Source organism: Muscardinus avellanarius, assembly GCF_963383645.1.
Source record: "Muscardinus avellanarius genome assembly, chromosome: 2".
NCBI lineage: Eukaryota > Metazoa > Chordata > Mammalia > Rodentia > Gliridae > Muscardinus > Muscardinus avellanarius.
In genome coordinates this window covers 33,467,334-33,492,706 of record NC_137787.1, presented here as the reverse complement: position 1 = coordinate 33,492,706, position 25,373 = coordinate 33,467,334, and the positions used below count along the sequence as shown (strand labels likewise).

Here is a 25,373-nt window from a genome sequence, read left to right as displayed (position 1 = left end):
CCTCTTGCCTGAAATATGGGCCACTCCATTGACATAGGATGCTGCCAAAGTTTTAGACTGCCAAGGTGACAGGTCAAAGGATGGAAAAGCTTGTTGCATCTGCCTCAGGCCAGCACTGCCCTATGTTAGACTGTCTTTTGTGTTTCACACACCTTAAAGCACTCATTTAGCTCATGTGCACACAAAATAAATCTCTTTGGGGTGTGTAATGCTATAGTAAGATCTCATTGTTTTTATTCACAAGCTATCAATTCTTTATCTTTAGAAGGTGGTGGCTGTGCCATCATTCTCTGTAGAGGTTTATTATCTGAGAGCTGTTGGGTTGTCTTAAAAGCAGAGCAGTGTCTTTCTTCTTTTACAAAATAGGCTGCTCTATTTGTAGCCAAGTCTCATAAATTAAAATACTTGTCAAAATAAATGAATAGTATGTTTGTTATATTCATGACTTAAAATCACATTTGATTGCTTACTCATTAATCCACAAAATTAAGCAATACACCCTGGATTGCAGTCATTAGTGCAAATAAGCAGGGTTCCTCCAATAGTCAGATGTCATGGAGAACACTGTACAGTTGTATTTATTTCAAAACTAGGTATGTGAATGCACAAATTAGTTTTACAATTTCAAAGGGTTTCCTCTGGAAGAAAATCAAATACATAGATGCAATCCACCAGGAAGGAGAATTGGGATCATAATAGACTAAGTAAATTTTATATGGAGAAATTATAAAATTCAATTTCACATTGAAGTATAGACAAAAGCTGTTTTGCTGTGTATACATGGTTATGGGTGACCTTTATTCCTAATTGAATGAAAACTCAGGATACAGGAAAATGGTATCTATACAAAATGTAGACATCCTTATAACAGAGGCTTTGCTCTCCTTCTTGGATATAGCAGAGAACTCAGATCACTTACCTGAGTGATTTCTTTCCATGTTCCAAGTACCATGCCAGGAGGTTTGAATATAGAGTCAGCTATACCTTAGTTCCTTTCGTCTGTAAATTGGGGAGAATAGTGCTTTTCTCATAGGATTTCTTATGAGTATAAAATAAAATAATATATTGTGAGCATGTAGAACAGTTACTAGCCTGTAATAAGGGCCACATAAGTATTTATTAAAGAATATATATATATATATATATATATATAATTATATGACTATGGTTTCAAGTAGCTAAAAGTAGAAGTAGGTCAATCAAGTTTGGCATGGTGGCACACTCTTGTACTCCCAGCATTCAGGAGGCAGAGACCAGAAGATCCTGGTTCACAGACAGCCTCAGCTACTTAGCAAGGTCTCCTTCGCAACACAGTGAGACCCTGTTTTAAAAATAAAAGACTAAAAAAAAAAAAAAATGGATCTGCAGGTATAGCTCAGAGGTAGAATGCCCTAGTTTCCATCTCCAATATTGTTAAAAAAAAAAAAAGAAATAGGTCAATCAAAGATCCCTGTGCTGTTGACTAGTGGTGATAGAGGTGTAGGTGCAGGAACACCAGGGAGACTGGTGAGGGGCCTTGAGCTTTATTCTGAAAACCTTGAGAGAACAGAATGAAGACTCGAAGCCACACCGAGACCACGTTTGGATCTGTATATGGAAAGACCACTCTGACAATAGTGTTGTGGTTGAATGCCAGAGCCTACGTTGGGAGGCAGAAGTGAGTCCGGCTCTTTCTGTGTTCCCAAAGTTGGAAGGCCTGGTGGGGCAGTACCACACTGAATTTTAAGTTAATAATTCTTGTAGAGAGAACTCAGTCTTTGAAGGCAGTAACTTACAGACATCTAAGACTCATTCACATATCCCTGGATGGCTGTGCTGGGACTTAGCTAAGTAGTTACCAAGCAGAAATGTTTCTGAGACAATTCTAGCTTTGGTTTGTTTAGATAATAGAAATTGTAGGGAAGCAGGGAAATAAAAATTGAACCAGTTAAGCAGTAATGACTATGAATGTTAGATTAGCATATTATAAATGTTTGTGGTATATTTATTAAATATTTTCTAAGGCATGATGGCACATATCTGTAATCCTAGTACTTGGGAGACTGAGACAGGAGGATTGCAGATTTGAGGTTAGCTTCAGCAACTTAGTGAGAGCCTGTTTCAAAATAAAAAATAAAGAGGAATAGGGGCATAGCTCAGTGGTAGAACACCCCTGTGTTCAGTCCCCACTACCATATATCTATATTTTTCCAAATACTATTTTATGTGTTTAATGTTGGATATACTTATTTTAAATAGGATATTCTTTCAAAATTGCAGATAAGATCTATGTGATTTAGTTAAGAATGCTTCTTAAAAGTCATTTTGTGTGAGTGTCCATGCATTTTAAACACCCCACCTTTTACTGCATCTTCATTGCCAATAATGCACACTTTCTGGAGACCTTCAAAGCCCTTGAGAGGGATGAAATTGAGGAGCTTTCTAGCGATGAGCTGGGTAAATGGCAGGTGAAGCCACCCAGTGGGTTGGGATCAGCTTCGAGAATTTTCTATCCTATTTAATCCAAGTATTTTATCTTCAATTTTCTTGTGTGTCTGTTATTTTTTAATATATGCAATTCAGCGGCAGTGGGAATATTATTATTGACAAGACAGGTATATTGAGTTTTAAAATTTCTGACATTTGTGTAATCCTGATGATGCTTGAAACTCGTCCTGGCTTTCATACCTGTGAGCTTTTCCATCACTGTCCACGCCCTCCCCCAAACCACTATGGCTAGGATTAAGGCTGTGTCCCCCATCCCAGGCCCCCGTGGGAACCTTTGTCTTACAAAGGTTATGAGTAGTGAGAAGCAGAGAGTAAAGGGCTCCTAAGACCTCTCCTGTGTATATTAAATGTGAGTTGTGAGTCTTGTTTAATAAATGGTGAGCTATTGTCAACAAGAGAATTAGAGAATGCAGCAAAACAAATTCAGGGTTTTCTCAAACGTCAAATGGTTACATGTCATTTTAAATTTTTAATTCAAGTCAGTGAGAGGAAAAATATGATTCAATATAACGTGTATTTCAATATATACCTGACTTCTTAGCAACTTACTATATAATTAAAAGAGGTATATGCATTTGGGGCTGAAATATGGATGGTTTTCTAAAAGACATATTTTGTTGTTGATTTAAGGCAATTTAAACAGATGCTTTCTTAAAAGTGATAAGGATAGATAAGGTTCTCCATATAGTTGAATAAATCATGTTGTTTTCTTTAGAATAAGGCATAAGGCTATATAGTGTATGAAGCTCCTTATTACACATACTCAGTTTGAGAAGTAAATGAAAATAGGTTTATCTCTTTTACTGAATGCCAGTTGAACTTCCTAAAAATCAAAGATTCTGTATATTTTCTCTAAGGATGCTGGATCTGATGGAGATGCTAATAGGAGCCGCTAATTTAAAAAAGCCTCAACTAAATGCTTTTAGCTTGCTGTCAAAATCATATGAAGGAAAAGAATCTATTTTGAAATCTTTGTTTAAAGCAGCATAAAATTAGTCTTTGTAGCCTCTTATTACTTAGTTATAAGCAAATGCATACATTTAAATGAAATTCTGCTGTTTCAGTCCCTTCTCAAAGGTGATAATGTGTTTTCCTCTACTTGTGAAATTGTTGTAATTTCACAGTCTTACTTAGATTTAATTGTGTTTATTAAGATTTGAGATAAATGATTACAATTTTACATTGTATGATAGTTTTTTTCCTTTGTCTTTTAATTTTATGTGATAGTTACTGGTAATATAGAATATGTAGAAACAGCCAAAAAAAAACAGCAATATATTGTTAAGTTCAACAGTTTAACCCAACGAACTCAATTCAGCAAATAAACCTTTCTTTGTGCTAGTTCATTAGTTCACTTGACATGTAATTAAAATAGAGCCACATATTTCTCAGTGTAATTACTAATAAAAATGCTTTTATAAGTACAGTTTATTATGCTGTATGAGCATGTGGATGAGTCTTCTTTATTCTCTACATAGACTAAGGATAATAGCATCAGATTATAAAGACTCAAGCTATAAAAGTGACAGAAGGCTACAGGTTGACAACAGAATAAACCACACCATGAATATTGAGGAACTCGGAAATAAATGTACTTGGTGGCATTTATTGTTAAAATATTTACTTGTCAGCGTAGACGCTAAAGGCATATAGTGCTTCAAGTTATGGTGGGTACAGAAAAGGACACAAACTGTGTGTTGCTGGGTGGAATAGCCGTGTGTCTGAAGGTTGTGTGTTCTTGTGTGATAAAAAGAAAAAAAAAGAAAAAATTACCTGTCTGATGTGTTTGATCTTGGTACCTTCTGTGTTTCTCTGTCAATGCTGTGATGCAGAGATTAAAGGGAAACAACAAAGTAAAAGCAGAATAGGGATAAACAAGTCAAGTGGGGCTTAGTCTGGAAGCCAGGGAATGATCACTAGGGTTAAGGAATAGGATAAGGAATTACATTTAGCCTTCTAATGTGTACCAGGCTTTGTGCTAAGCATTTGGACATATTAGGAATATTTTCAAAGAAATTACTCTTCTACTTCCACCCCTTTCTCCCTCCCCAAACTGCACACATGTGTACATACCAGCTCACTAGTTTGTGTATGATCAACTACATGTTGATATTAATAGCCCTGTTCAAGCAAAACAAGAGGTCTGAGTCCTCGAGACCTTGATGGTGAGAAATTGAACACACAGCTCTGTTGCTCACAGTTGTGAATATTGTGAGCTGTGCATTATTTTGCTTCTTTTGAAGTTTGAGTCTGTTGTCTTTTCTTTTTACCTTTACATGGTATAGAAGGAGAAAAATAGGGAAGTATTCTCTACAATAAGGCTTAAGGGTATCATTTTCTTCGTAGAGAATCCTCCTTTCTGGATGTTTATCCCAATTCTCCTGGGGAAGGGGACATGTATACTTAGCAAGACTGTATTCTGACCTTTGAGTTGGGAACACCACTCAGCCTTGGCAATGGAGATTTAGTTATTGAAGATAATTCACATAGACTACATTAATGTGTTTACTTCCATGTGTTTTCCTAAGTCTCATTTAAAATATGTTCCTGAGAAATACACTCCACTTTGACCTCTCAATCAGGGCACAGGCATCATATGTTAAATATTGTATGTCTTTATAGGGGAACACAGTATATAAAATTTTCATGACTTTGTAAAATAAAGCTAGGTGCTTCAACAGTGAGCCTAGGCCATACCTCCTCAGTCTTTGCCTCCACTGGCTCGGGAGTTTTATTCACATTTGTGCTTAAGCTACTTTGAAAATCTAGATGTCTTTTGATGATATATTAAGTTTTAGCATTTATTTATTTATTTGTTTATTTATTTATTTATTTATTTATTTATTTATTTATTTATTTATTTATGGTACTGGGGTCCCTGGAAACCCTTCTACCTCCGGGCTACACTCCCAGACACCTAATTTTATTTTTTTATTTGGAAACAGGGTCTTTCTTAAGCCAGCGCGGCTGGCTTCGAACCTGTGCGATCCTCCTGTCTCTGCCTCCCAGGCGCGGGGATTACAAGCATGCGCCACCACTCCCGGCTTTAGCATTTGTTTTTGCCTCATTATTTTCCTTATTTTATTCAGTAAATACATAAAGAGCACCTATTATATCATATTCACTGTTGTAGCCATCAGAGGTGCAAGCATCAATGACACAGACAGAAGCCAATGTTCTCTGTAGCTTTTCCTCTAGTGGGTGGGGAGACAGGCAACAGATAAGACAAAAAAGAAAAGATACAATATTGACAGGGTTATAGATGCTAAAAGGAAAAATAAAGAGGGGCCTACAGGGAGTACTGGGTGTTCTGGAGTTTAGTGTAGCAAGTGGAAGCCTGGCATTTGAGTAACGATCTGAAGGACCCAAGTGCAAGCCAGGAAAGCATCTGGTGGAAAACTGGTCAGAGCAGAGAGCACCACAAATTTAGAGACACTGAGGTGAGAACAGAGATGATAGTATGGAAGGATAGAGTCCTGAGAACATCCAAAGAATAATCAAAACACAGTCAGAATTTAACAGGGAGCCAAAGACCTTATAGGCAAGGTCTTGGATTTACTCTGAATTAGTCAGGAAGGTATACAGGTGTCTGAGCAGAAGAAAGCATGATCTGACTTAGGCAGTACAAGATCAATCTAGCTGCCATGTTGAATATTCCCTCTACTGATGAGTAGAAATAAGACCAGTCAAAAAGTCATTTTAGTAATATATGGAAAAGATTATGGTAGCTCTGTTTAACATGATGACAGTAGTGGTGGTAAGAAGTGGTCAGACTGTGTTATTTTTTTGAGATGCATTGAGAAATCAGATGTGGGGGCATTTGAAAGAGAAGGAAGGAAAGAGGGACCCGCATAAGTTTTTTTGGCCTTAGCAATGTGGAAGAATGAATTATATTAATCAGGGTGTAAAGGACCATTGGAGGAGGCTTGGAAGATCAATTGCTCAGCTTTTGATGGCCAATTGATCACATGATCCTAGTGCTCAGGAGAGAGGTGTGTGATGTGCATTGAAGTTTGGAGCTGCTGAGCGTGGAGTTAGTTCTGTGACAGATGAGATCACTAACTGGATCTTTAGATATCTGCTCTTGAGCATCTTTAAGAGATCAAATCTAAGTGATGAAGAGACATAAGCAAAAGAAAACTTATTAAAGGCCCAGAGAGTTAAAGAACAAACCAGAAGGGTGTGGCATCCTGGAAAGCAAGCAAAGATAGTACTTTGGGGGGGGAGGGGGCACCGTGATCAGCTCAGCCCTATAATCAAGTCAGAGCAGCAATTCTGGTTTTAGCAAGCTGGACATTGTTTTGACCTTAGTAAGAGCAGTTTTGATGGGCACAGAGGTGAAAGCTGCTTCAGTAAAGAAGGTAGGGGAAAGACTGGACGCTGCACTAGAGAAAGCACCTACAGAATTTGCCTTACAGGGAGGGCAAGAAGTGGGGTAGTGCATGTAAGATTAAGTGGGTCCTGAGGGTTTTTTCTTTGTTGTTGTTGGATGGAAGAATTAAACGCGTATTTGTAGACCTTTCTGGGTATATCAGAAAGCCTAAATACTGACGGAGCTCTGCAGGGACAGGAATTTGGATGGGAAATACGGCTATGCAAACAGATTATTTTAGATTATGGGGTCTTTGAGAAATGTCACAGTAACTCTGGGTGATATAAGAACATTGGATCATAGAAGGAAAAGAGAAGTCACACCAGAAGACAGGCAGCAGAGTAGGTGTCAGATCTCACACTATCCATTTGCATTTTCCCTGGGGAGGAGGGGGTAGGTTTCTGTAGCTCCCAAAGAAGCAATGAAAATTCTCCCACCTGCTTCAAAAGTTTACCATAGATGAAATCTCAACACAAACGTTTTTAAATAGAACTCCTTCTTTCATGTTCGACTCATCTCTGTGAGGGAGGTAACTGCATGGACTTAGAGACAGCACTGGTAGTCTAGAAGCCAGCATGCCTTCTGTTGAGGGACTGGAGCAGTGGTTTATGTTAATCACTGTATCTCCATAACACTGTCTTCTGCAAACTCTGCTACTGGGAAATTTAGGTATTCTTACAATCAAGGGAGCTAGTTAACAAGGACCTATGACATATGATGTAAATGAATTATTGTGTCAAAGCAAGAGGAAGCCTGTGTACATTAGAGATGTTGGGATGAAGCCCAGATGGAGAGACTGTCTGTTGTCAGCCCACCTGGGGGGCATCCACCTGGGAGACATCAACCTGTTTAGACACCATTCAGGAGCTGGCCATTTTCTCCCAGGAGTAGACACTTTGGTATGTTCATTTATCCAGACTAGGCTCCACTGAGGTAACTCCTGGCAATCTTGGGAATGCATACCAGATTAAGCAATTACTCCAAGAGATGATGAGATATGAGATTTGGGGGACATTCAGGTCTCATGATTGTCTGCAAGACCACAGTCATGTAGAATTGTATCATAAAAAAAGTAAACTTCACATTTTTTAGGGCATAAAACCTTTATGCATGAATTCCATAGTGTAGCCTTTTTTTTTTTTTAATAATTTCCTTTTTGTTAAAAGCTTACATGGTAGTCTGAAACTCTGGGTTGAAAGTTAAGAAAAAAATAAGACTTGATTCCATTATCAGATACCAGTTTAGTCTATGATGTTGGTAAACAAAATATTCAAACTACTGTATTGTTACTAAGTATGCTATTTACTATATTGTTACTAAGTATGCTAGTTACTATATTGTTACTAAGTATGCTATTTAATAGGTATGATGTAATTACCAAATATGCTATAAGCTAGTGTGATTATAATACATGAAACACAGTAAAGTGTATCCTAAGAAAAAAGGTATAGGAAATGATTTCTGAATTATCAAGTTTAGATTTTTAGGCTGTACTTCTAATTGATATTCTATTTTTTCTTCTTTTCTCAACATTTAAAACATATGGATTATACTGTGACTTAAGGACATAGCAAAGGAGAAAGGTTATTACTACATAACAAAACTTCATAGTAGTACCAATATAATATGCCACTACCTAGTTGATTGGTATGTTAAAATGAACATTACTAATATGCATGAGAATTCACCAATATGCAAAATTAAAATTATAATTATACCATTGAAATATCCTGATGAAAATAGCAGTTCTGCCACATTCTTAAAAATGATTTTATTTTCCTTTTCAGGATTTAATGTGCTAAACTCTTCATTTTGACCAGATGATTAGAAAGATATAGTTCTACTGATTATTTTTATACTAGAATAATCTTTCATTATTAATCCATTTAAGTCTTATCTCAAATCAATTCATCAGTGCTAGCAATTAAAAAATAGAAAATACTTGTGTTCAGTTTCAAGAATCAGAAATAATGCCTTGGGAACAAGTATTTCTTTGCTGTGGTGAGAGGATTGTTGGATTTTCCAATTAAAGAAGTCTCTATACTGGAAATGAGTAGTCAATTATGAAAATTATTTTTGAATAGCCAATTTACATATCCCTAATTGTATTCATTTCTTGTGAAAGACTGAAGTTGGAATTTATGATGTTTTGATTGGTTATCCCTATACTTGTGTTATTAATACTATTGCCAAAAAGGTTCCCCTGTGAATGGGGCTTTGAGTGCCTTTCCTGAATAAATGTTTGAATCATAAGTAGGTTTGTTTTATTTAGTGAATGAAAAATATCTAAAGATTTTACTAGCAGTTTTCAAATGAACACACACTGCACTTCATCAGAAGCATCCCTGAGCTTCCCCTGTGCTCATGTTGACTCTCACACATCAGCTGATGAGGAAACAGTCGATGTAGCCCCATGGCAGTGCCGTCTGCTGGCCTAGAGTGCAGTCTCAGCAGGCTGCCCTCACTGCTAAATGGAGGTGTCTGCTTGGCTAGTAGAATTTTAAAAGTATTTTGTCTGTATTTTTTTTTTATTATTTTTTGGTGATACTGGGAATGGAACCCTTCTACCTCCAGGCTACACTCCCAGACCTATTTTATATTTTATTTGGAAACAGGGTTTCTTAAGCCAGCAAGGCTGACATCCAACATGCACAATCCTCCTGTCTCCGCCTCCCAAGCGTGGGGATTATAAGCGTGCGCCACCATGCCAGACATTTTGGCCTGTATTTTAATGAACCATGACTTGAAAATAACATCATCAAAGCTTTTGTATTCAGGATAAGCATTCTTTCCTATGAAATGAAATTGAGATGAAAATGGGAATAATTAGGTTAAAAGTAGTGATATTGAGGGCCAGGCATGGTGGCACACACCTGTAATTCTAGTAACTGGAAGGCTGAGACAGGAGCTACTTAGCCCCTCGACAACTTAGTGAAAACCAGTTTCAAAATTAAAAAAAATTAAAAAACCCTAGGGATGTTTAGTCTCATTGGACTTTATTGAATTTAAACTAGTCCACATGAAGTCATTCATCAAAGAAAAGAATAAAATGCACAAAGGGTGACTATCTATTGGATATAAGCTAAACATGAAATTTTAAGTATATACACACTGTATTCTGTGTGTGTGGATATGAATTGTGTCTAAAAGGACACAGATAATTAGGGATTTTATAATTTTTTTCTTTTCTTTTCTTTTTTTTTGTGTGGTACTGGGGATGGAACCCTTCTACCTCCGGGCTACACTCCCAGACCTATTTTATATATTTTTTTATTTGGAAACAGGGTTTCTTAAGCCAGGGAGCCTGGCTTCGAACCTGTAATGTATTTTAACTTTCTGAGATTGAAATGCCTGTTTAGACCATAAATTTATTTTTCAACTTTTGCATATTTGACTTTTATTTTGGGGAACACTTCTGAAACACGGAGATAGGAAGTCTTTCAGGAACATTAGAAACACTGGTGATGGAAAGAGGTCGCCATTTCATACCTCTGAGAGAGTTCACCAAAATTGGCTTTCTATTTCTGGAATAGACAAACAAAGAAACTAACCGTTCATTATGTCCTGGCCATGGGGCTTATAGACATAATATTACTGAAGAATTAAGGATTTTAGTTTAGTCACATTCAAGTTTGAAGTTTGGAAGAGGCCATTTTCTTTAAAACCAAATAAAGATCAGTCAGCTAGATACAGTGTCCCTGTGATGCATGTGTCCTACAAATTAATTAGTGTTGTTGGACTTGTTTGTAGCTGATTGCTGTGTTTGACGAACAAGAACCACTCCACAAGGTCGAGAGCCCCAGCGGAAACCCTACAGACCAGCAGAGCCCAGATGCTTTTGAGACAGAAGTGGCCGCCCAACTTGCTGCGTTTAAACCAGTTGGTGGGGAAATTGAAGTAACCCCTTCTGCTCTGAAATTAGGTATGTATATTTTTAGTGATTTGCTTCTCACCTGGTTGAAAATACATCATCTTATTGACTTTGTTGCTATGGCTTTGACTTTTATGTTGTTAGTATTTTTGTTTAGATATAGTTTGTCTTTCCTCTGAAGACTCTGTGTGTGTGTGTGTGTGTGTGTGTGTGTGTGTGTGTGTGTCTGTCTGTCTGTCTGTGTGTCCGTGTGTGTGTGTGTGTGTGTGTGTGTGTGTGTGTGTGTGTGTGTGTCTTTGCAGCTGCTGATGCTCAGGTAAGTAGATGCGATTTTTTTCTTGAAGGTGAATCTGAATTGCATGTCCTTGAAGTAACAAAGGGAAGTCAGACTATAAATGATGAGGTCCACCTGTATCCTATGAGAATCCAATTTTGTTTAAAGTTCTTGAAAAAAAATCTTTTGGAAAAAGCTAAGGGTTACCAAGGAATCCAGACTAGAAATAAAGGTCACTTGCTTTCTGAGCCCTACTCTTTTTCTTCCAATATATATCTCAAATTTGGGGAGAAAATATTTTGAAGTTAGTTTTGAAATTCTTCCCTGGCGGCTTATTCAAACAAGAACAATTCACCGGGTGATTTTGTTCAGGACTCTTTTTCATGGTGTTTGTTTTGAAGGTGTTTGTAGGAAGAGAAAATAGATATTCTTCTAACGTTTCTGTCAATTTACAACTCTAGTAGAAATAACTTATCAGTTTTTTATGATACTTCATAGAGATAAGTTTAGGTCTGTTTAACAGCATGAAGTGTTTGATAACCTTTTAATACTTTCATACTTAGGTTTTATTCCTATTAAATATTTCTACAACATCCTGAGGCTGCTTTATGCACCTGTTAGAATTTAATTCTCAAGCTACAAAAACAGGCACTTCTCATTTTGAAAACAGAATCTTACTTTTTTAAAAGCAAAGTATGTACTTAAAATTGTAAAAAGTGTGCTTAGTACTGTCTTTCCCTATTTGGAATAAAATACACACTATTCATTTGATTATGTATGTGACCATAATGAATAACTGTTGTATCCTAGTTTTCTGGAAAACATCTGTAGTGTCCCTTTTAAACAAATCCCGTAGAAATTAATGAGCCAAGGTCCTATGCTTTTCTGTCTTTTGGAAACCTCTGTTGGAGCAGTGTGCTGGGACGTGGTGGTAGAGGGTTCAGTGGCAGCTTCTCTTCCTCTGGAGCCAGACTCCTGGCTTCAGCAACCTCAAAGCCCCATCATTCATTTGCATAATGGATGCCTTTTTATCCATTATGCAAATGGTATGAGAGGAAAATTAGGCAGTAAGGGAAGACGAAAAGAGAAAATTGTTCTTGCTTGTTTATTTAATATTCTATTTATAAGCAAGTGCTGTGGCCTTCAAAAGGCTAAACATTAGGATCTCCCTGGGCCTGAGAACTTGTTTTTATCTTTCTCTTATGAGCATAGTCTTTTCCAGGGGAAAAATACTTTGCTTTTATTCAGGATTTTTTCCCAAATTTCTTGATGGTCCACGTGAGCAACACAGTAATGTCCAATCCAAGAAGAGGAAAAAGCCGAGGTTCTCCCTTCCTTCCGAAGTAGAACTTTCCTCCCTTTTCTTTTCTTTTCTTTTCTTTTTATTTTTGGCACTGGGGGTTAAAACCAGGGACATTCTCTCTCTGAGCTACCCCTCAGTTCTTTTTTATTTTATAGTTCAGAGCAGGGTCTTGGTGAGTTTGTGAGGCTCTCACTAAGTTGCTGGCCTTGCACTGAGATCCTCCTGCCTCAGCATCCCAAGCACTGAGATTACAGCCCTGCACTACCATGTCCGGCCTGCTTTTCCAAGACTGATTTTTGGTAAAGAGGGGTTGAAACTAATACTTACTAAATGGAGACAACATGCTGGGCACTTAGCTAAAGGCAGTGCCCCAGGAAATTTAAAACCTTTACTCCGAATAGCTCACTTAAGTCTCATGACACTTAAATAGTTAATTTTTCCCCCCTTATGAGATGAGAAATAGGCACAGAGAAGTTTAGTAACTCATTCGAAGTCGTATAGCTATTAGTGGCTGAGCCAAGATTTGAAGCTTTGGTGGCTCAGGTATCAGGAACAGTTTTACTGGGCTGCTTCTGATATGCTATTCATGTCTGAAAATTGATATAATTTCCCCAAAGTTTTCATAGATTGCTTCAGTAATATATACCTAAACCATGAAATGGCTCAACCCCTTGGCTCACCAATCCCATTTCACCTAGCAACACAGACTAAATGATGGGATTAGCTAACAACCACTTTTGAGTGCAGAGGCTGCCTTCCCGCCTTGGGCCTGGCACCTTGGCCACATTCCCGGCTCCTCCTTTCCCTCCACAGCCCTCACTGCTGTCTGCTTGTTGCTTCCCTGTCCACAGTCAGAGCTTCATTACCGCAGACGGTCTCCCAGGCCTCAGAGCCATCTTGTTATGTATAGGGCCTGCCTTCTCCAATATCGCATCCCCAGAGCCACCACTCCCCCACTTAAACAACCTGCAATGGCTCCCTGTGCCCTGAGAACCATGCCTAAACTCTTTAGCAAGTCTTGTTAGAGGAGAATGGTTGGTAGTAGGTACAAAGTCCATGGCTTATCTGGGAGCCTGACCTCATTGTCAGGCCACCCTGAGGCCCTGTTTAGATGAAGAATGGATGGGGATAGAGGAGGACTAGTACTTGAGTCCAGCCACCTGTCAAGGCGGGGCACTGACAGAACGCCAGCCAGGAGCCCCAGGCCCTCATCCTGCCCCACCAAGCTCCTGCAGGTGTTGGGCTGATACTACTACTACTACTACTACTACTACTACTACTACTACTACTACTACTTCTTCTCCTTCTCCTTCTTCTTTTCTGGTACTGGGGATGGAACCTAGGTGCATTCTACCTCTGAGCTACACCCCCTGCCCTATTCTTTATTCTTTATTTTGAAACGGTCTCGCTGAGTTGCGAGGGGCCTCACTAAGTAGCTGAGGCTGTCAGTGAACCTCAGTCCTCCTGTCTCAGCCTCCCCAAAGCTGAAGTTATAAGCATGCACTACCCATGCGGCTCCTTTACCCACGCTGGTGCTACAAAAGCAGAGCCCAGTTCTTACAGCGCTCTCACTCTTATGACCTACTCCATAAACAGAGACTTTAACCACAATCTGCTCACAGGCCTTTCTTACCTAAGGAGATACAATTTAACAAATGTTAGGAATCCAGAGGGTTTTTTTTAAAATATATAGGTCATTTTGTCATCAAAATGTTATCTGTTTTACCAGTATCTGAAAAAAAAAATATCTTCAGTTATGTACAATTTTTCTTTTTTCCCTATACAAGAGAGCCAGAAACAATATCTTATTAAAAACTAACAACTTTTCTTTCATGATGCATAAAGAGGTCAACTCTCCTGGCCTTCCTTCATCTTCCCAGATGGAGTCGTTGTGCACTGAATATGCGTCCATTTAATTTTGACAGGCTCTGACCTAGCTCCTTCCTCCCTGCCCACCTTACTGCTGGCGACTCTTCCAGAGTCACGGTGCCCTGTAGCCATCGTGAGCTGCTCACTTGCCATTCTCCAAGTGCATTACTTACTTGTGTGTACCTTTCAAGCCCAAGCTCATTGATGACCTTGTTTGCAAAGCCTCTTCCAAGGATTTAAGATCCTACTATAAATGGGCTACTTTAATCCTTCATTCAGCAATGAAGGGCCACAAAGGTGACATCAGAAACCTTCCACCAACCTAAAGGATTTTATAGTTACATACCCTATAAGCTAATGGGATATATATTTTCAATTAGTGAGAAGAGCTTTAAATCAGGTCAACATTCACATAATTCCAACCTCATTCATCTAAATTATTTCCTATCATTTATTTTCTAATGGGTTTTTCAGTGTAATGCAAAATGACTGAGTCTTGACTGAGACCTAAGTAGCTAATTATTTCAATGCTTTAAGATTATGTGTTCTCTGAAACTGACCAATATATTTTACCATATAGCCTAGAAAATGTTAACCTAAGAGTCTCTTTAAAAGATGTGGCATGAGCCAAAACCAAAACAAAACAGGTGCAAAAGCAAAGTGTCATATTCACAGATTTATTTGTACTTTAAAATCACCTAGTTCAAGCCAGGCATGGTAGCGCATGTCTATAATTCCAGTACATGGAAGACTGCAACAGGAAGGTTGCAGGTTCAAGGACAGCCTCAGCAAGTAGTGAGACCTTTATCAGCCTCGTGAGACCCCGTTTCAAAATAAAATAAAAAAAATAAGGCTGGGATGTAGTTTAGAAGTAGAATGCCCTGGGGTTCAATCCCTAGTATTACACACAAAAATATCACCTAGTTCAAGAATTTTCCAAGTCTTCTCTGTACAACCAATCCCACTCTTCTTCTGAGTGCATTCTGGTGATTCAATAGATGTTTGTATCTAGTGACTTTACAGCATTTTATATCTCAGGTTCTAGATGCTCTTTTAATTTATTCTTGCTCTACTTCTGGACAAATAGGATTGGTTATCCTAGCACGAAAGAAAAGGGGTGTAGAAGCTTGTTGAACAGGCAATAAACAGAATCCCAATGCTTCTTAGAAGTCCTATAGCAAAGAAATCCCCACGTGTGTGTGTGTGTGTGTGTGTGTGTGTGTGTGTGTGTGTGTGTGTTTGAATTATTGAGGATTGAGCTAGGGGCATTCTACTATACTCCCCATGCCTTACTTTTTACCTTATTTGTTTGTTTGTTTATTTATTTATTTATTTTTGCACTACTGGGGATGGAACCCAGGGGCATTCTACCTGGCATTCTACCTCCAAGCTACACTCCCAACCCTATTTTTTAGTCTTTTTAATTTTTGAAACAGTGTCTCACTGAGTTACAAAGGGCCTCACAAAGTAGCTGAGGCTGTCCATGAACCATACTCCTCCAGTCTCAGCCTCCCCAGTGCTGGGATTACATGTGGGCGCCACCACTCCTGGCTTTTCTTTAATCTTGAAATAGGGTCTCACTAAGTTGCTAAGGACCTCATTAAGATGCTGAAGTTGGCCTCGAACACATGATGCTTTTGTCTCAGCCTCCCAAGTCTGGGGATTATAAGCATGCACCACTAGGCTCAGCTATAAAGCCTCATTTCTACTCAAAAGACTTATGCACCTCTCAGAAGAAATTTTTTTACATATCTATTTGGAAAGGCACAGCTATCTAGACTTTCATGATTACCAATGGTCTTGTTACATAACATTATTTTACAAACAAGCATGAAAGTTTAAAGTCAGTGTGTGCTCTGATGTTCAATACCTAGTTGATTAAAGTACTAGAATTAAAATATACCCTTTTGGCTTCTAGTACATTGCCCTTTCAATTAAGTGACTTTATTAGATTAATTATGGATTTCCGTTATCTATGTCTTTAAAACACTATATGTAGTAAATAGTACTTTATATCCTTTTGGAATTGAGAACATGTAAAGAAGTAACTAGATAATATGAATACCTGTAAATGAAAAGCTAATGAAGGAACCAAGGCCAGAAAATTGGGGTGGATGAAAGTCCCTTTAAATTCTAGAAGATCCAGAAATGAATTTTCTCCTGTGTGTTTGGGTATATGTGGCACCCAAAGTAATGTGCTGGTGGAAACTCTAGGTGATAATTTCCCTACAGCATGGACTTTGGTGTGCTTTTGTTTGATGCTAGGAATTGAACCGCACACCCAGCCCATCTTAGTTTTAATTTTGAAATAGGATCCTGTTAAGTTAGCATGCACTGACCTCGAACCTGTGATCCTCCTGTCTCAGCCTCCCAAGTACTGGGATTACAGATATACGTCATCATACATACTTGGCTTACAACTTGGATTTTTTTTTACCTTTTTTGATTTTTTATGTATCATCACATAGGGCAATCTATAAATAAAACAAAATACTGAGAAGAGTTATTTTGAAGTTCCAAAGAAGAAGGATCCTTTACCCTTCCCTCAACTAGTCCTCACTCTGTGTTTCAGATCGGGTCATCTGACCTTCTCTTTGCTAAAAGGCATTTTGCAGCCCTGGCCCAAAAGTTGGCCCAATCCTTGTCCCTTACAAAGCAGTGCCATAAAACTGGTTCTGTGTGTCCTAGCCAAGTCATTTAACCTGTCTATCAAGACCATATTTCTTTTTCAAATAAAGAAAAAATAAGATACATTTAGATTCCTACAGAAGTAAAAATTCAGAATCGAGGACATCCAGTCACTCTTTGCTGTGCCATCCACCACTGTCCCTCCCTGGGACACACTTTTTCTCACCCATAAAGTAAGACATTCTTGCTCCAATGGGCTATAATCATCCCAGGATTATTTCATTAACAACAAGCTGACTATGCTCTTGTCGGTGTCTCTCCTGTGGCCCCATTAATCAGCGGTTTTATTTTGTACCGTTTGATAATTTTTCTCAGTACTTTTTGATTGAAACTTGCTACTTTGGGTTCAAGCCTGCATGAGGAAAATAAATTCTTTAGTAATAATTATTTTAGCAGTGCAATCTAAATAGTGTTTCAGGATGAAAAGTGCTTTAAATCTGGCTGTTACCCCTTGTGTGATCTATGTTACCTAGATGTAAAGCGATCTGATTAAAGTTTGGAGTTGAAATAGTATTAGCTTTATTTTCCCCTTTGCATTAAACTTTGAAGACGAACCACTTTCTATTTGAAAGCAACTCTTGTTTTTGAGACTTGAAAGGTGCCTCGGAAGCTTTATTGTTTCCTTGTGTGTCTGTGCTTCTTCAAAACAGAAATGGAAATTATGATTATATGTTTGTTGTAATATAATTATTTTCAAAACACTGAGTCCTCTCCTCTTTATTTTCAGGGGTTTTTCAGAATACATTGTGTAGCTGTAGATTATTGTTGGGAATTATAACCATTTTCTATCTGATTTTGAATAATTCACCACATAAGGAAACATATGGGAACGTTTTTCTCAATTCTTAAGGAAACCAAATCCCTTTATGGCAGAGATCTTCAGGAAAACATAAAGGAGGAGGAAGTTTATTCCTTTAATTAGGCTTCAATGTGTAAGTAGCTGCTGTGCCCGTGATGTGAGTTTAAGTATTGGCATCTGAGCCTAGAAAAACACACACCACACACATAGCAGAAGGAGCGCCCAAGGTGGGGTTCCACTTGAGAGGCAAGCTTTGGATTCAGACGACAAAGCACAGGAGCCTGTGAGGCTTCCTTGTTGCTGGAACCTGTGTGCCTCAGGCTTCAAACCCAGAGTTAAAATTACCAAGGAACTGAGGTCATTTGCTCGAATGAATCCATAAGTCATAATTTCCTCAGTGAGTTTCAGCCTATGTGTTTGCTTTTGAGGCTGATCATTCAATATTTATAGCTATAGAATAGCTAAAATAGATTTCTTTTCCTTCTTTCTTTTTTTCTTCTCTCTTCCCTGCATCCTGGTATTTTTTTTTTCTCATGCAGGCCTAGATGAATGATGTTGTAATTAGCTATGGTAACCTTGCTAGGCTATCATCAATCAGTCATAGGCCTATAGTCAACAGAATGAGTGCGTGCTTTCTGGTAACTAAATTGGGACTAAGAGGTGACAGAGTTTCTAACCTATTTGGGGCACCATTCTTCTTTTGCTATTGTTGTTTGGCTTTTTTAGTTTTCATTTCTGGAGTAGATGGAAAGTTGCTTTAAGGAAAAATGTCAGGCTATTATTGAGTGTCTAATTTTTTTCATAATACTTTAGAAAATGGCCAAAGATACCAGTAATTGAAAGAATAAAATCAGGGAGGTGCTAAGAAATATTAAATGTTAATTATCACATAAGAGCAATTTTTATTTGAATAAGTGAAGTAAAGTATATTTTAATATGAATTTTTAATATATCTGGCATTGCCTCCTTTTATAGTTAAATGGTGAATGTGTACAAACTTTATGGCCAGGCAATCAGTTTCTACTATTCTGTTAAAAAAAAAACAACAAAAAACAAGATGAGGTTTGCTGAAAACATTCATTTCTATCAATGTCTTTTAAATTAGATATTATTAAGTTATATAATGTTATGCTTTGGACAAATTAACAAAAATTATCACTATCCTAATAAAACCTTTATATTTTTATATTTTATTTCCAGCTAACCTTATTTTAGTCTTTAATTTTTGTTTCTACTTGTTTTTGTTATCTTTTGCCTCTTTACCTAAGTCTGTAATAAGTTGGCTGCACAGTAACTGGGGATTAGAGGGAATTCATGTTGAACTGAACATGTAAAAGGACACCAAAAAAGCAAGCTTTCATTCTTCTTCTTTTCCAACTATTTTTCCTACGTTGATTATGTGACCTCTAAAAATACATGAGTTCCCATCTCCCCTTTGGCCTCTTACTGAGGCTGAACCCACACTGAGATGGAGACTGCAGATTCTCCAATAAACAAATAGAATGAAAGCTCACCTTTCCTACTGTGCATTTGATATTATACCCCTGGGTCTGAAACCTTCTTTTGCAGACTTCTTTTAATAGTAAGGCCAGTGAGGCCATGTTTGCACAGGCCTAGTCCCTAAGTAGTGAAACTATTCTCAGCAATGCTGTCATTCAGCCTCTTCTTCTTCCCTGGACTACTGATAAAATGATCTATGGTTTGTTCTTTGAATAAAAGAAAACCAGTGCATGCACCCCTGATTTCTTCTCCCCCTCTCCCACCATTTAATCCCCTTCTCCTTTCCATGGGCCATCTTTAACTCTTACCCCTTCTGTTTTAGGTACCATGTGGCCACCAAGAAAAATATAGCAGAATTGTCCTCTGTTCTCTATATGTAGGTGCTGTTGAGCCTAACAGTGTTTAACTCATCTGTTATGACATACTCTTATTTACTGACCTGTATTAAAAATTGTTAATGATATATCTCAGATTTTTAAACCTATGAATTTTTGCTACCATAAAATGAATTATATTTTTAATAAATTTCTAATCACCCCCAAAACAAATTTTTTATAAGAACCATCCTTGTTCTCTTCCGCAGTTCGTGTTTTAGCAGTCTTGCTAACAATTCAATCAATATGGGGTGAAGTGTCTTTTGTACTGTTAGTGTAAATATAGGGTTTAACCTTGGGATTTTTTTTCCCGTGGTTATGTGAGCACACACATGCCCACATGTGTGCAAATTCAAGTGACCAGATGGGCAAAAGGGGAAAAACAAAACCCACTAATTTAATTATTTACAGAAGATCCATCTTACGGACAAGTCACTCAGAGTTGGACACGCTTTTATGACTGACTCAGGATTTTTCCGTTTGCTTTATCTGATAAAGCCATATGATGAATTATGCCCCAGCATATACACATTTGGTTATTTTCCTTTCTTGTAGCCTACTTGAAATTTTAACCAATATCTTGGTTTGGCCCCTTGAAAGTAAAAAATAGGAAAAACAGCTTGATCTGTTCATTCTCACATCCAAAGTGATAAGGGAAGTGACAGCCTTTGCTTTACAATCCCCCCAAGACTGTGAGCCCCCTTCTGTGTACTCTTTCAAAAATGTTTACCAGTTAAAAGAGCAGGACCTCCCAGATAGCACCACCACACCCTGTCAGTTTATCTCTGAAACAATGCATCCATGCCATAGAACTCAGAAAATACTGCTCATTTTGTTTATTCGCCGGTTTGATGATTAAATGTGGATATCTTATCAGAAAATACAGGTAACCTTCTAAAATACCAGAATATTTCTGATTACTATTCTGTATAAACATAAGATTCTTTGCTAAATTCCTCAAACCCCCTTGCAGATGGAAGAAATTTGGGATTTTATATATTTTGGTTTTTTTATTCTGTGTGTAAAATTAGAGGAAAGAAAATTATGTGGTACATCTTATTTTCTTTTTGTTTGGCTATGGTTTTCTAATGCACGTATGCGCAATATATTTTGATCAAGGAAAATCAATGGTCTTTTTACTCCATCACAACCTACTTAAAACCGTAATACTTATATTTGCTATTTTAAGGTAATATTGACTACAATAAGCCATTACTTCAATATCCATATTTCTTAAAACTGGCAGGAAGAATGATGTTTCTAGTCTTTTTGCACCGCTTGTACTAAAAAAAAAAAAAAAAAAAAAAAATGGCCCAGAGAGCAATCAACTGAATGGTCTGGTGTCATCTGGTGCTGTATAATTCTGATGATCAATTAAACTCTACTTGTGTTTTTAAAACAAATAGACTTTCTACCCCGGAGATCTGAAAGATTGAGGCAAACTTCTTGTTTTAGTCACAGTTCAGGAATAATGTCCTTTGACCTCATGACTTTGGTGTTGCAGTTAACTGCCCGATGGCAGGGAGTTTTACATCTGCATGGCTAACATCTGCTGTTTTAAGAAGATTGGGCTAAAGAATGTAGCTATGGAAATCAGTGTATCGGGTGTCAACGCTAGAGAAAATGGTGGCATGCCTGTCACTGGCATCAGTTAATCAATAATTATTTATTGATGGCCTGGTAGATGAAAAGCATTATGCTCGGCTACCAGAGGAATATAAAATAACACAAGTCATGAACTCACTCCCAAGCAGCTTGAGTTCTCGTTGACTTAAAATAAATTATTGCATGATTCTCTTAACTTGCTTAAGATTCCATTTTCACAATTTACTAGTTTTGTTATAAAATTGCAATGCATACCTTTACAAAACCATATAGTTGGAAAAGATCTTATTTCCTAAGTTAACTCAGATGTTCACAAATGCTTTATATGTGTGCCATTAATTGTATGTATTTTCTTCCTGTAGCTTCGTGATTTGTCTTTTATTTGGGTATTTGGTTGATGGAGTCTCAACCGGCAAATGGTAATAAAACTTCAAGTTTTCAGTACATTTGTGATTCTACATTATTCATGGCTGTAGTTTGGACAGTGTTAATTTTATTGCCTATTAAGCAATAAGAAATAACTAAGATCCCAAGTTTTTCCACAACCTCTAACAAATCTTCTGTTGCCCAAACAAGATCTCCAAGAATCTGATGGATTGATAGCTGATGTGCTCCCTCTCCATCCACCCATGTATCCATTCATCCTTATCCTTAAGGATGCTCTAGTCCAATATGGCGCTCTTCGATTTTAGGAAGTAAATCTACATACAAGATTCTTCCTCTGGTGAGTCCAGCAGATACACTGTTGATGAGGATTTCTTGGTCCTAAACAGGAAGAAAATGTCTGGAGCCACACCTTTGCTTCCTGTTCACTGAGGACTATATAAATCACTGATTGGGCACCCAAAAGAGATCATTTTCCCCCAAGCTTTACACCAGTTTATTTGGGTGATACAAAGAGTTCTAAACAAATTTCATTTGGGGTTTCTCTAATCCTCTCACTCAATACACAGTTCTCTGGTAGAGAGTCCAAATTACTATCATTATGCTTATCCTAGAGGTGTGCTCCTGTGCACTGTACATTGGATTGAAAAGGAGTATCTTGGAAGATTTCTCTTGAGAAATTTGGACACATGAATTTTGCATCTTTTCCTCTGGACCAGTCATCACCTTGAGAACTTATTCAAAAATTAGTCTTCTCTAAAAGGCCTTCCTTGACTGCCTTATTGTCCATTCAAAAAAATAATGTTTGTCATTTGTTTGATAGTTTTCACTGAATTGATGTTCTGTCATTTCAGCAAGGTGATATATTGATTGGTGGTAGGCAAAATTCTTCTCTAAAATTCATATATCCTCAAAAATTAGTTTTTATTCCCACATTAACTAAAGTATTCAACTTCATTTCTTCTCTAAGACTTTAATGAAGTGAGCAATGAATTATTTAAAAAAGAAATAGAAGTGGTGAAGGACAAGAGATCGTATAATGTTCATATTTATTACAAAGTGTGCAGGACCAAAACTGATAGCACCAGCCCGGAAGCACATCAGCCTGATGGAATATGGCTTTGGCACTTAGAGGCTGTGAGCTGTGAGCTGAGGCACGCTCTTCAGCCTCACTGTGTCTGTTACCTCCTTTGTATAGGAGTAATTATTTTTTCAGCACTGGGGATTGAACCCAGAGATGTTCTACCTCTGAGCTACACTTCCAGCCCTATTTTTTAGTCTTTATTTTGAAACAGAGTCTCACTAAATTGCCAAGGACCTCACTAAAGTTGCTGAGGCTGGCCTTGAACCTAGGTTCTCCTGTCTCAGCCTCCCAAGTACTGGGATTACAGTTTGCGCCACCAAACCTGGCTTAACAAGAATAATATTAATAATGACCTGATTAGGTTGTGTGAGCAACCAATGCATTCATATGTGAATATATGCAAAATGCACAGGGTAGTGCCTGCCACTTAGCAGGTGGTATGTAACTACTAGTCACTTCTGTTATTTTTATCATTATACTTGTTAATCATTTTCCAGAAAACAATATGAAATCTCTTTGTGCTTATGCAGTAGATCCTTTGATCTGACCCTCAATTCTCCTTATGTCTTGTGTTCAGCTTTCAATTCATGAAACCATATTCTTTATTCCTGCAAACTTAGATTTTGATCATTTTATGCTTTCCTTTAACTTATAAAATTAATTTTTTATTTTCCTTTTCTCAGTATATGAAATAAATGACAAAATATTTTGTTGAAGTCAAAACAATAGCTAGAGACATTAACTAGAATAGCATAATTACTGCAAAGATTTCAAACAATACCTCTGTGCTTGTTTTTAAAGATTTGTAGAATAATTATCTTTGGTCTTTTTTATTTAACTCCGGTTATTTTTTTTTATGCCCTAAACCTGACTTAGCCTAAGAGTCTTAAGAATTTCCTTTTATAATTGTTCAGCACATTTATGCTGTCCATGTTGGACCAGGAATTAAGAATACTTTTCAAGTTAGCTTAAATTTAAAATTAGCTATGATTGTCCATATCTTTTTTTCCCTTTTTTTCATTCTTTTTTTTTTTCATGGTAGTAGGAATTGAAGGCATTCTACCTCCAAGCTATACCCTGAACCTTATTTTGTGTTTTTTTTTTTAATTTTGAAACAGGGTCTGTGATTCTCCTATCTCAGCCTCCCAATTACTGGGATTATAGGTATGTGCCACTATGCCCAACTGCATGAAATTCTTAATTAGAATATAGAAATTAACAACATACAGGTTTTTTTCCTCAAGATTCACCATTCGGTGTATAACTTCTCATCTTTCCCCCTTTTTATTGAGATATTATATGAGTTGTATTTATATATACAATAAGTAAGTAGTACTGATATTTAGGTAATAGTCCTGTACATCAGGGTAACATCCATCTTGATATAATAATGTTGTTTTCCTAATAAGAGGAAGTGTTCACTTTCTTTTCTCCAACTGAAAGTCCACATAGGGTGGCTTAAAAGTTAATTAAACTATGAACGAATGTCAACACAGCTTCAGAGTCCCCCCAAATCAGCCCAAAATTAAGCACTCAAATGTAGGAGCTTGGAAACATGTCTCAGCTTCCAGTTCACACTAATATCTTCCCCTCTTGCACACAAATCCAAAAACAATATACTGTCCAAGTTGCTTTGCAGTATCATGAAAATGATGGCTCACACTTCACACCTGTAGCAACTTGGTCCAGCATCACAATATTTACAGTCAAGATTAGATATTTTAATTGAGTATATGAAAATCTTTCCAAAATTTTTTGTCTAGGAACATCTTTTTTTTTTTTATTTCCCAATGTTCTTTATGTAGTACCTTTCTAGTTCTCATTTACTTTACAAGTCTTTTGAGCCACAACATAAGCTATATCAACAACTATGATATTCATAATCAATACCCATTTTCTAGAAATAGACACCAAGTCTTCCTTGTATTTGTAAAAGAAGGATGATTAAAAGATTATGAAATTAGGAATATCTTTTGAATTGGATTAAAGAACTACTGTGATTGCTTATAGGTGGTATGGAACAATTTAGAGGTAAATATATTATGCATTTACTCTGGACTTAAATTATTATAAACGTAAAGAAGAACTAGTCATATCAAACACAAACTATTATGTTTTATAAGTTACAATATACTTTGTAGGACTTGGCTTCTTGTTTGATTTTACTTGAAGGGAAAATATCAAGACAGTAGATATACTTAGCTAACTGTAGGATAACTGAAAATACTTCACCTAAGTTATACAAATAATTGGGGGTACTTTTTGTCTTGTTTTGTTTGGGTGATCAAGATGATTGCCTCCATTTTCTACCTGACTTAGTGTAGCTTCAGTGTTTTTTACGAAATTATCATTGGTATTTTCTTAGCAGAGTGGCTTGAAGCTGAAAAGGTTGATACTATGAAATTTTGGTATGGAAATGTGATTTTGGCTGTACAGCTGGTGGTTGAGCCTATTGATGTTTAGATGTTATGTGAGAACTTTCTTATTTGATATTTTCATTCTGAAATAATTTTGGCATTATTAAATCTTGAGGAAATATAATTGTTAACCAACTGAATATCTATTTTGGGTTGACATTCATAGTTTCAGACTGAAGCTCTAGTAAAAAATGTACCCCAAAATGTGAATATGTATGTTTCTGTATGTGTGTTTAAGAGAGAGAAGTGAGAAGAGAGAATTTACTTTAAGAAAATCAAAACTAAAAAAAGATAAAAATTGATATTACTAAAACCAATTAAAGAATTTAGTTGATAATTCAGAGGA

At 37.1% G+C, this 25,373-nt stretch overlaps 1 protein-coding gene across 4 annotated transcripts in view; it reads left to right on the top strand.

Moving 5' to 3' along the window:
• PARD3B (par-3 family cell polarity regulator beta) overlaps positions 1–25,373 on the top strand; it is a gene marked incomplete at both ends in the record, with an annotated part of 1,045,674 nt that overhangs the window by 387,606 nt on the left and 632,695 nt on the right. For all 4 annotated transcript variants that reach the window (XM_080690300.1, XM_080690301.1, XM_080690302.1 and 1 more), the window contains one exon: positions 10,610–10,781. In XM_080690300.1, coding sequence (XP_080546426.1) covers positions 10,610–10,781 — 172 coding nt within the window. The remainder of the gene's footprint in view (positions 1–10,609; positions 10,782–25,373) is intronic.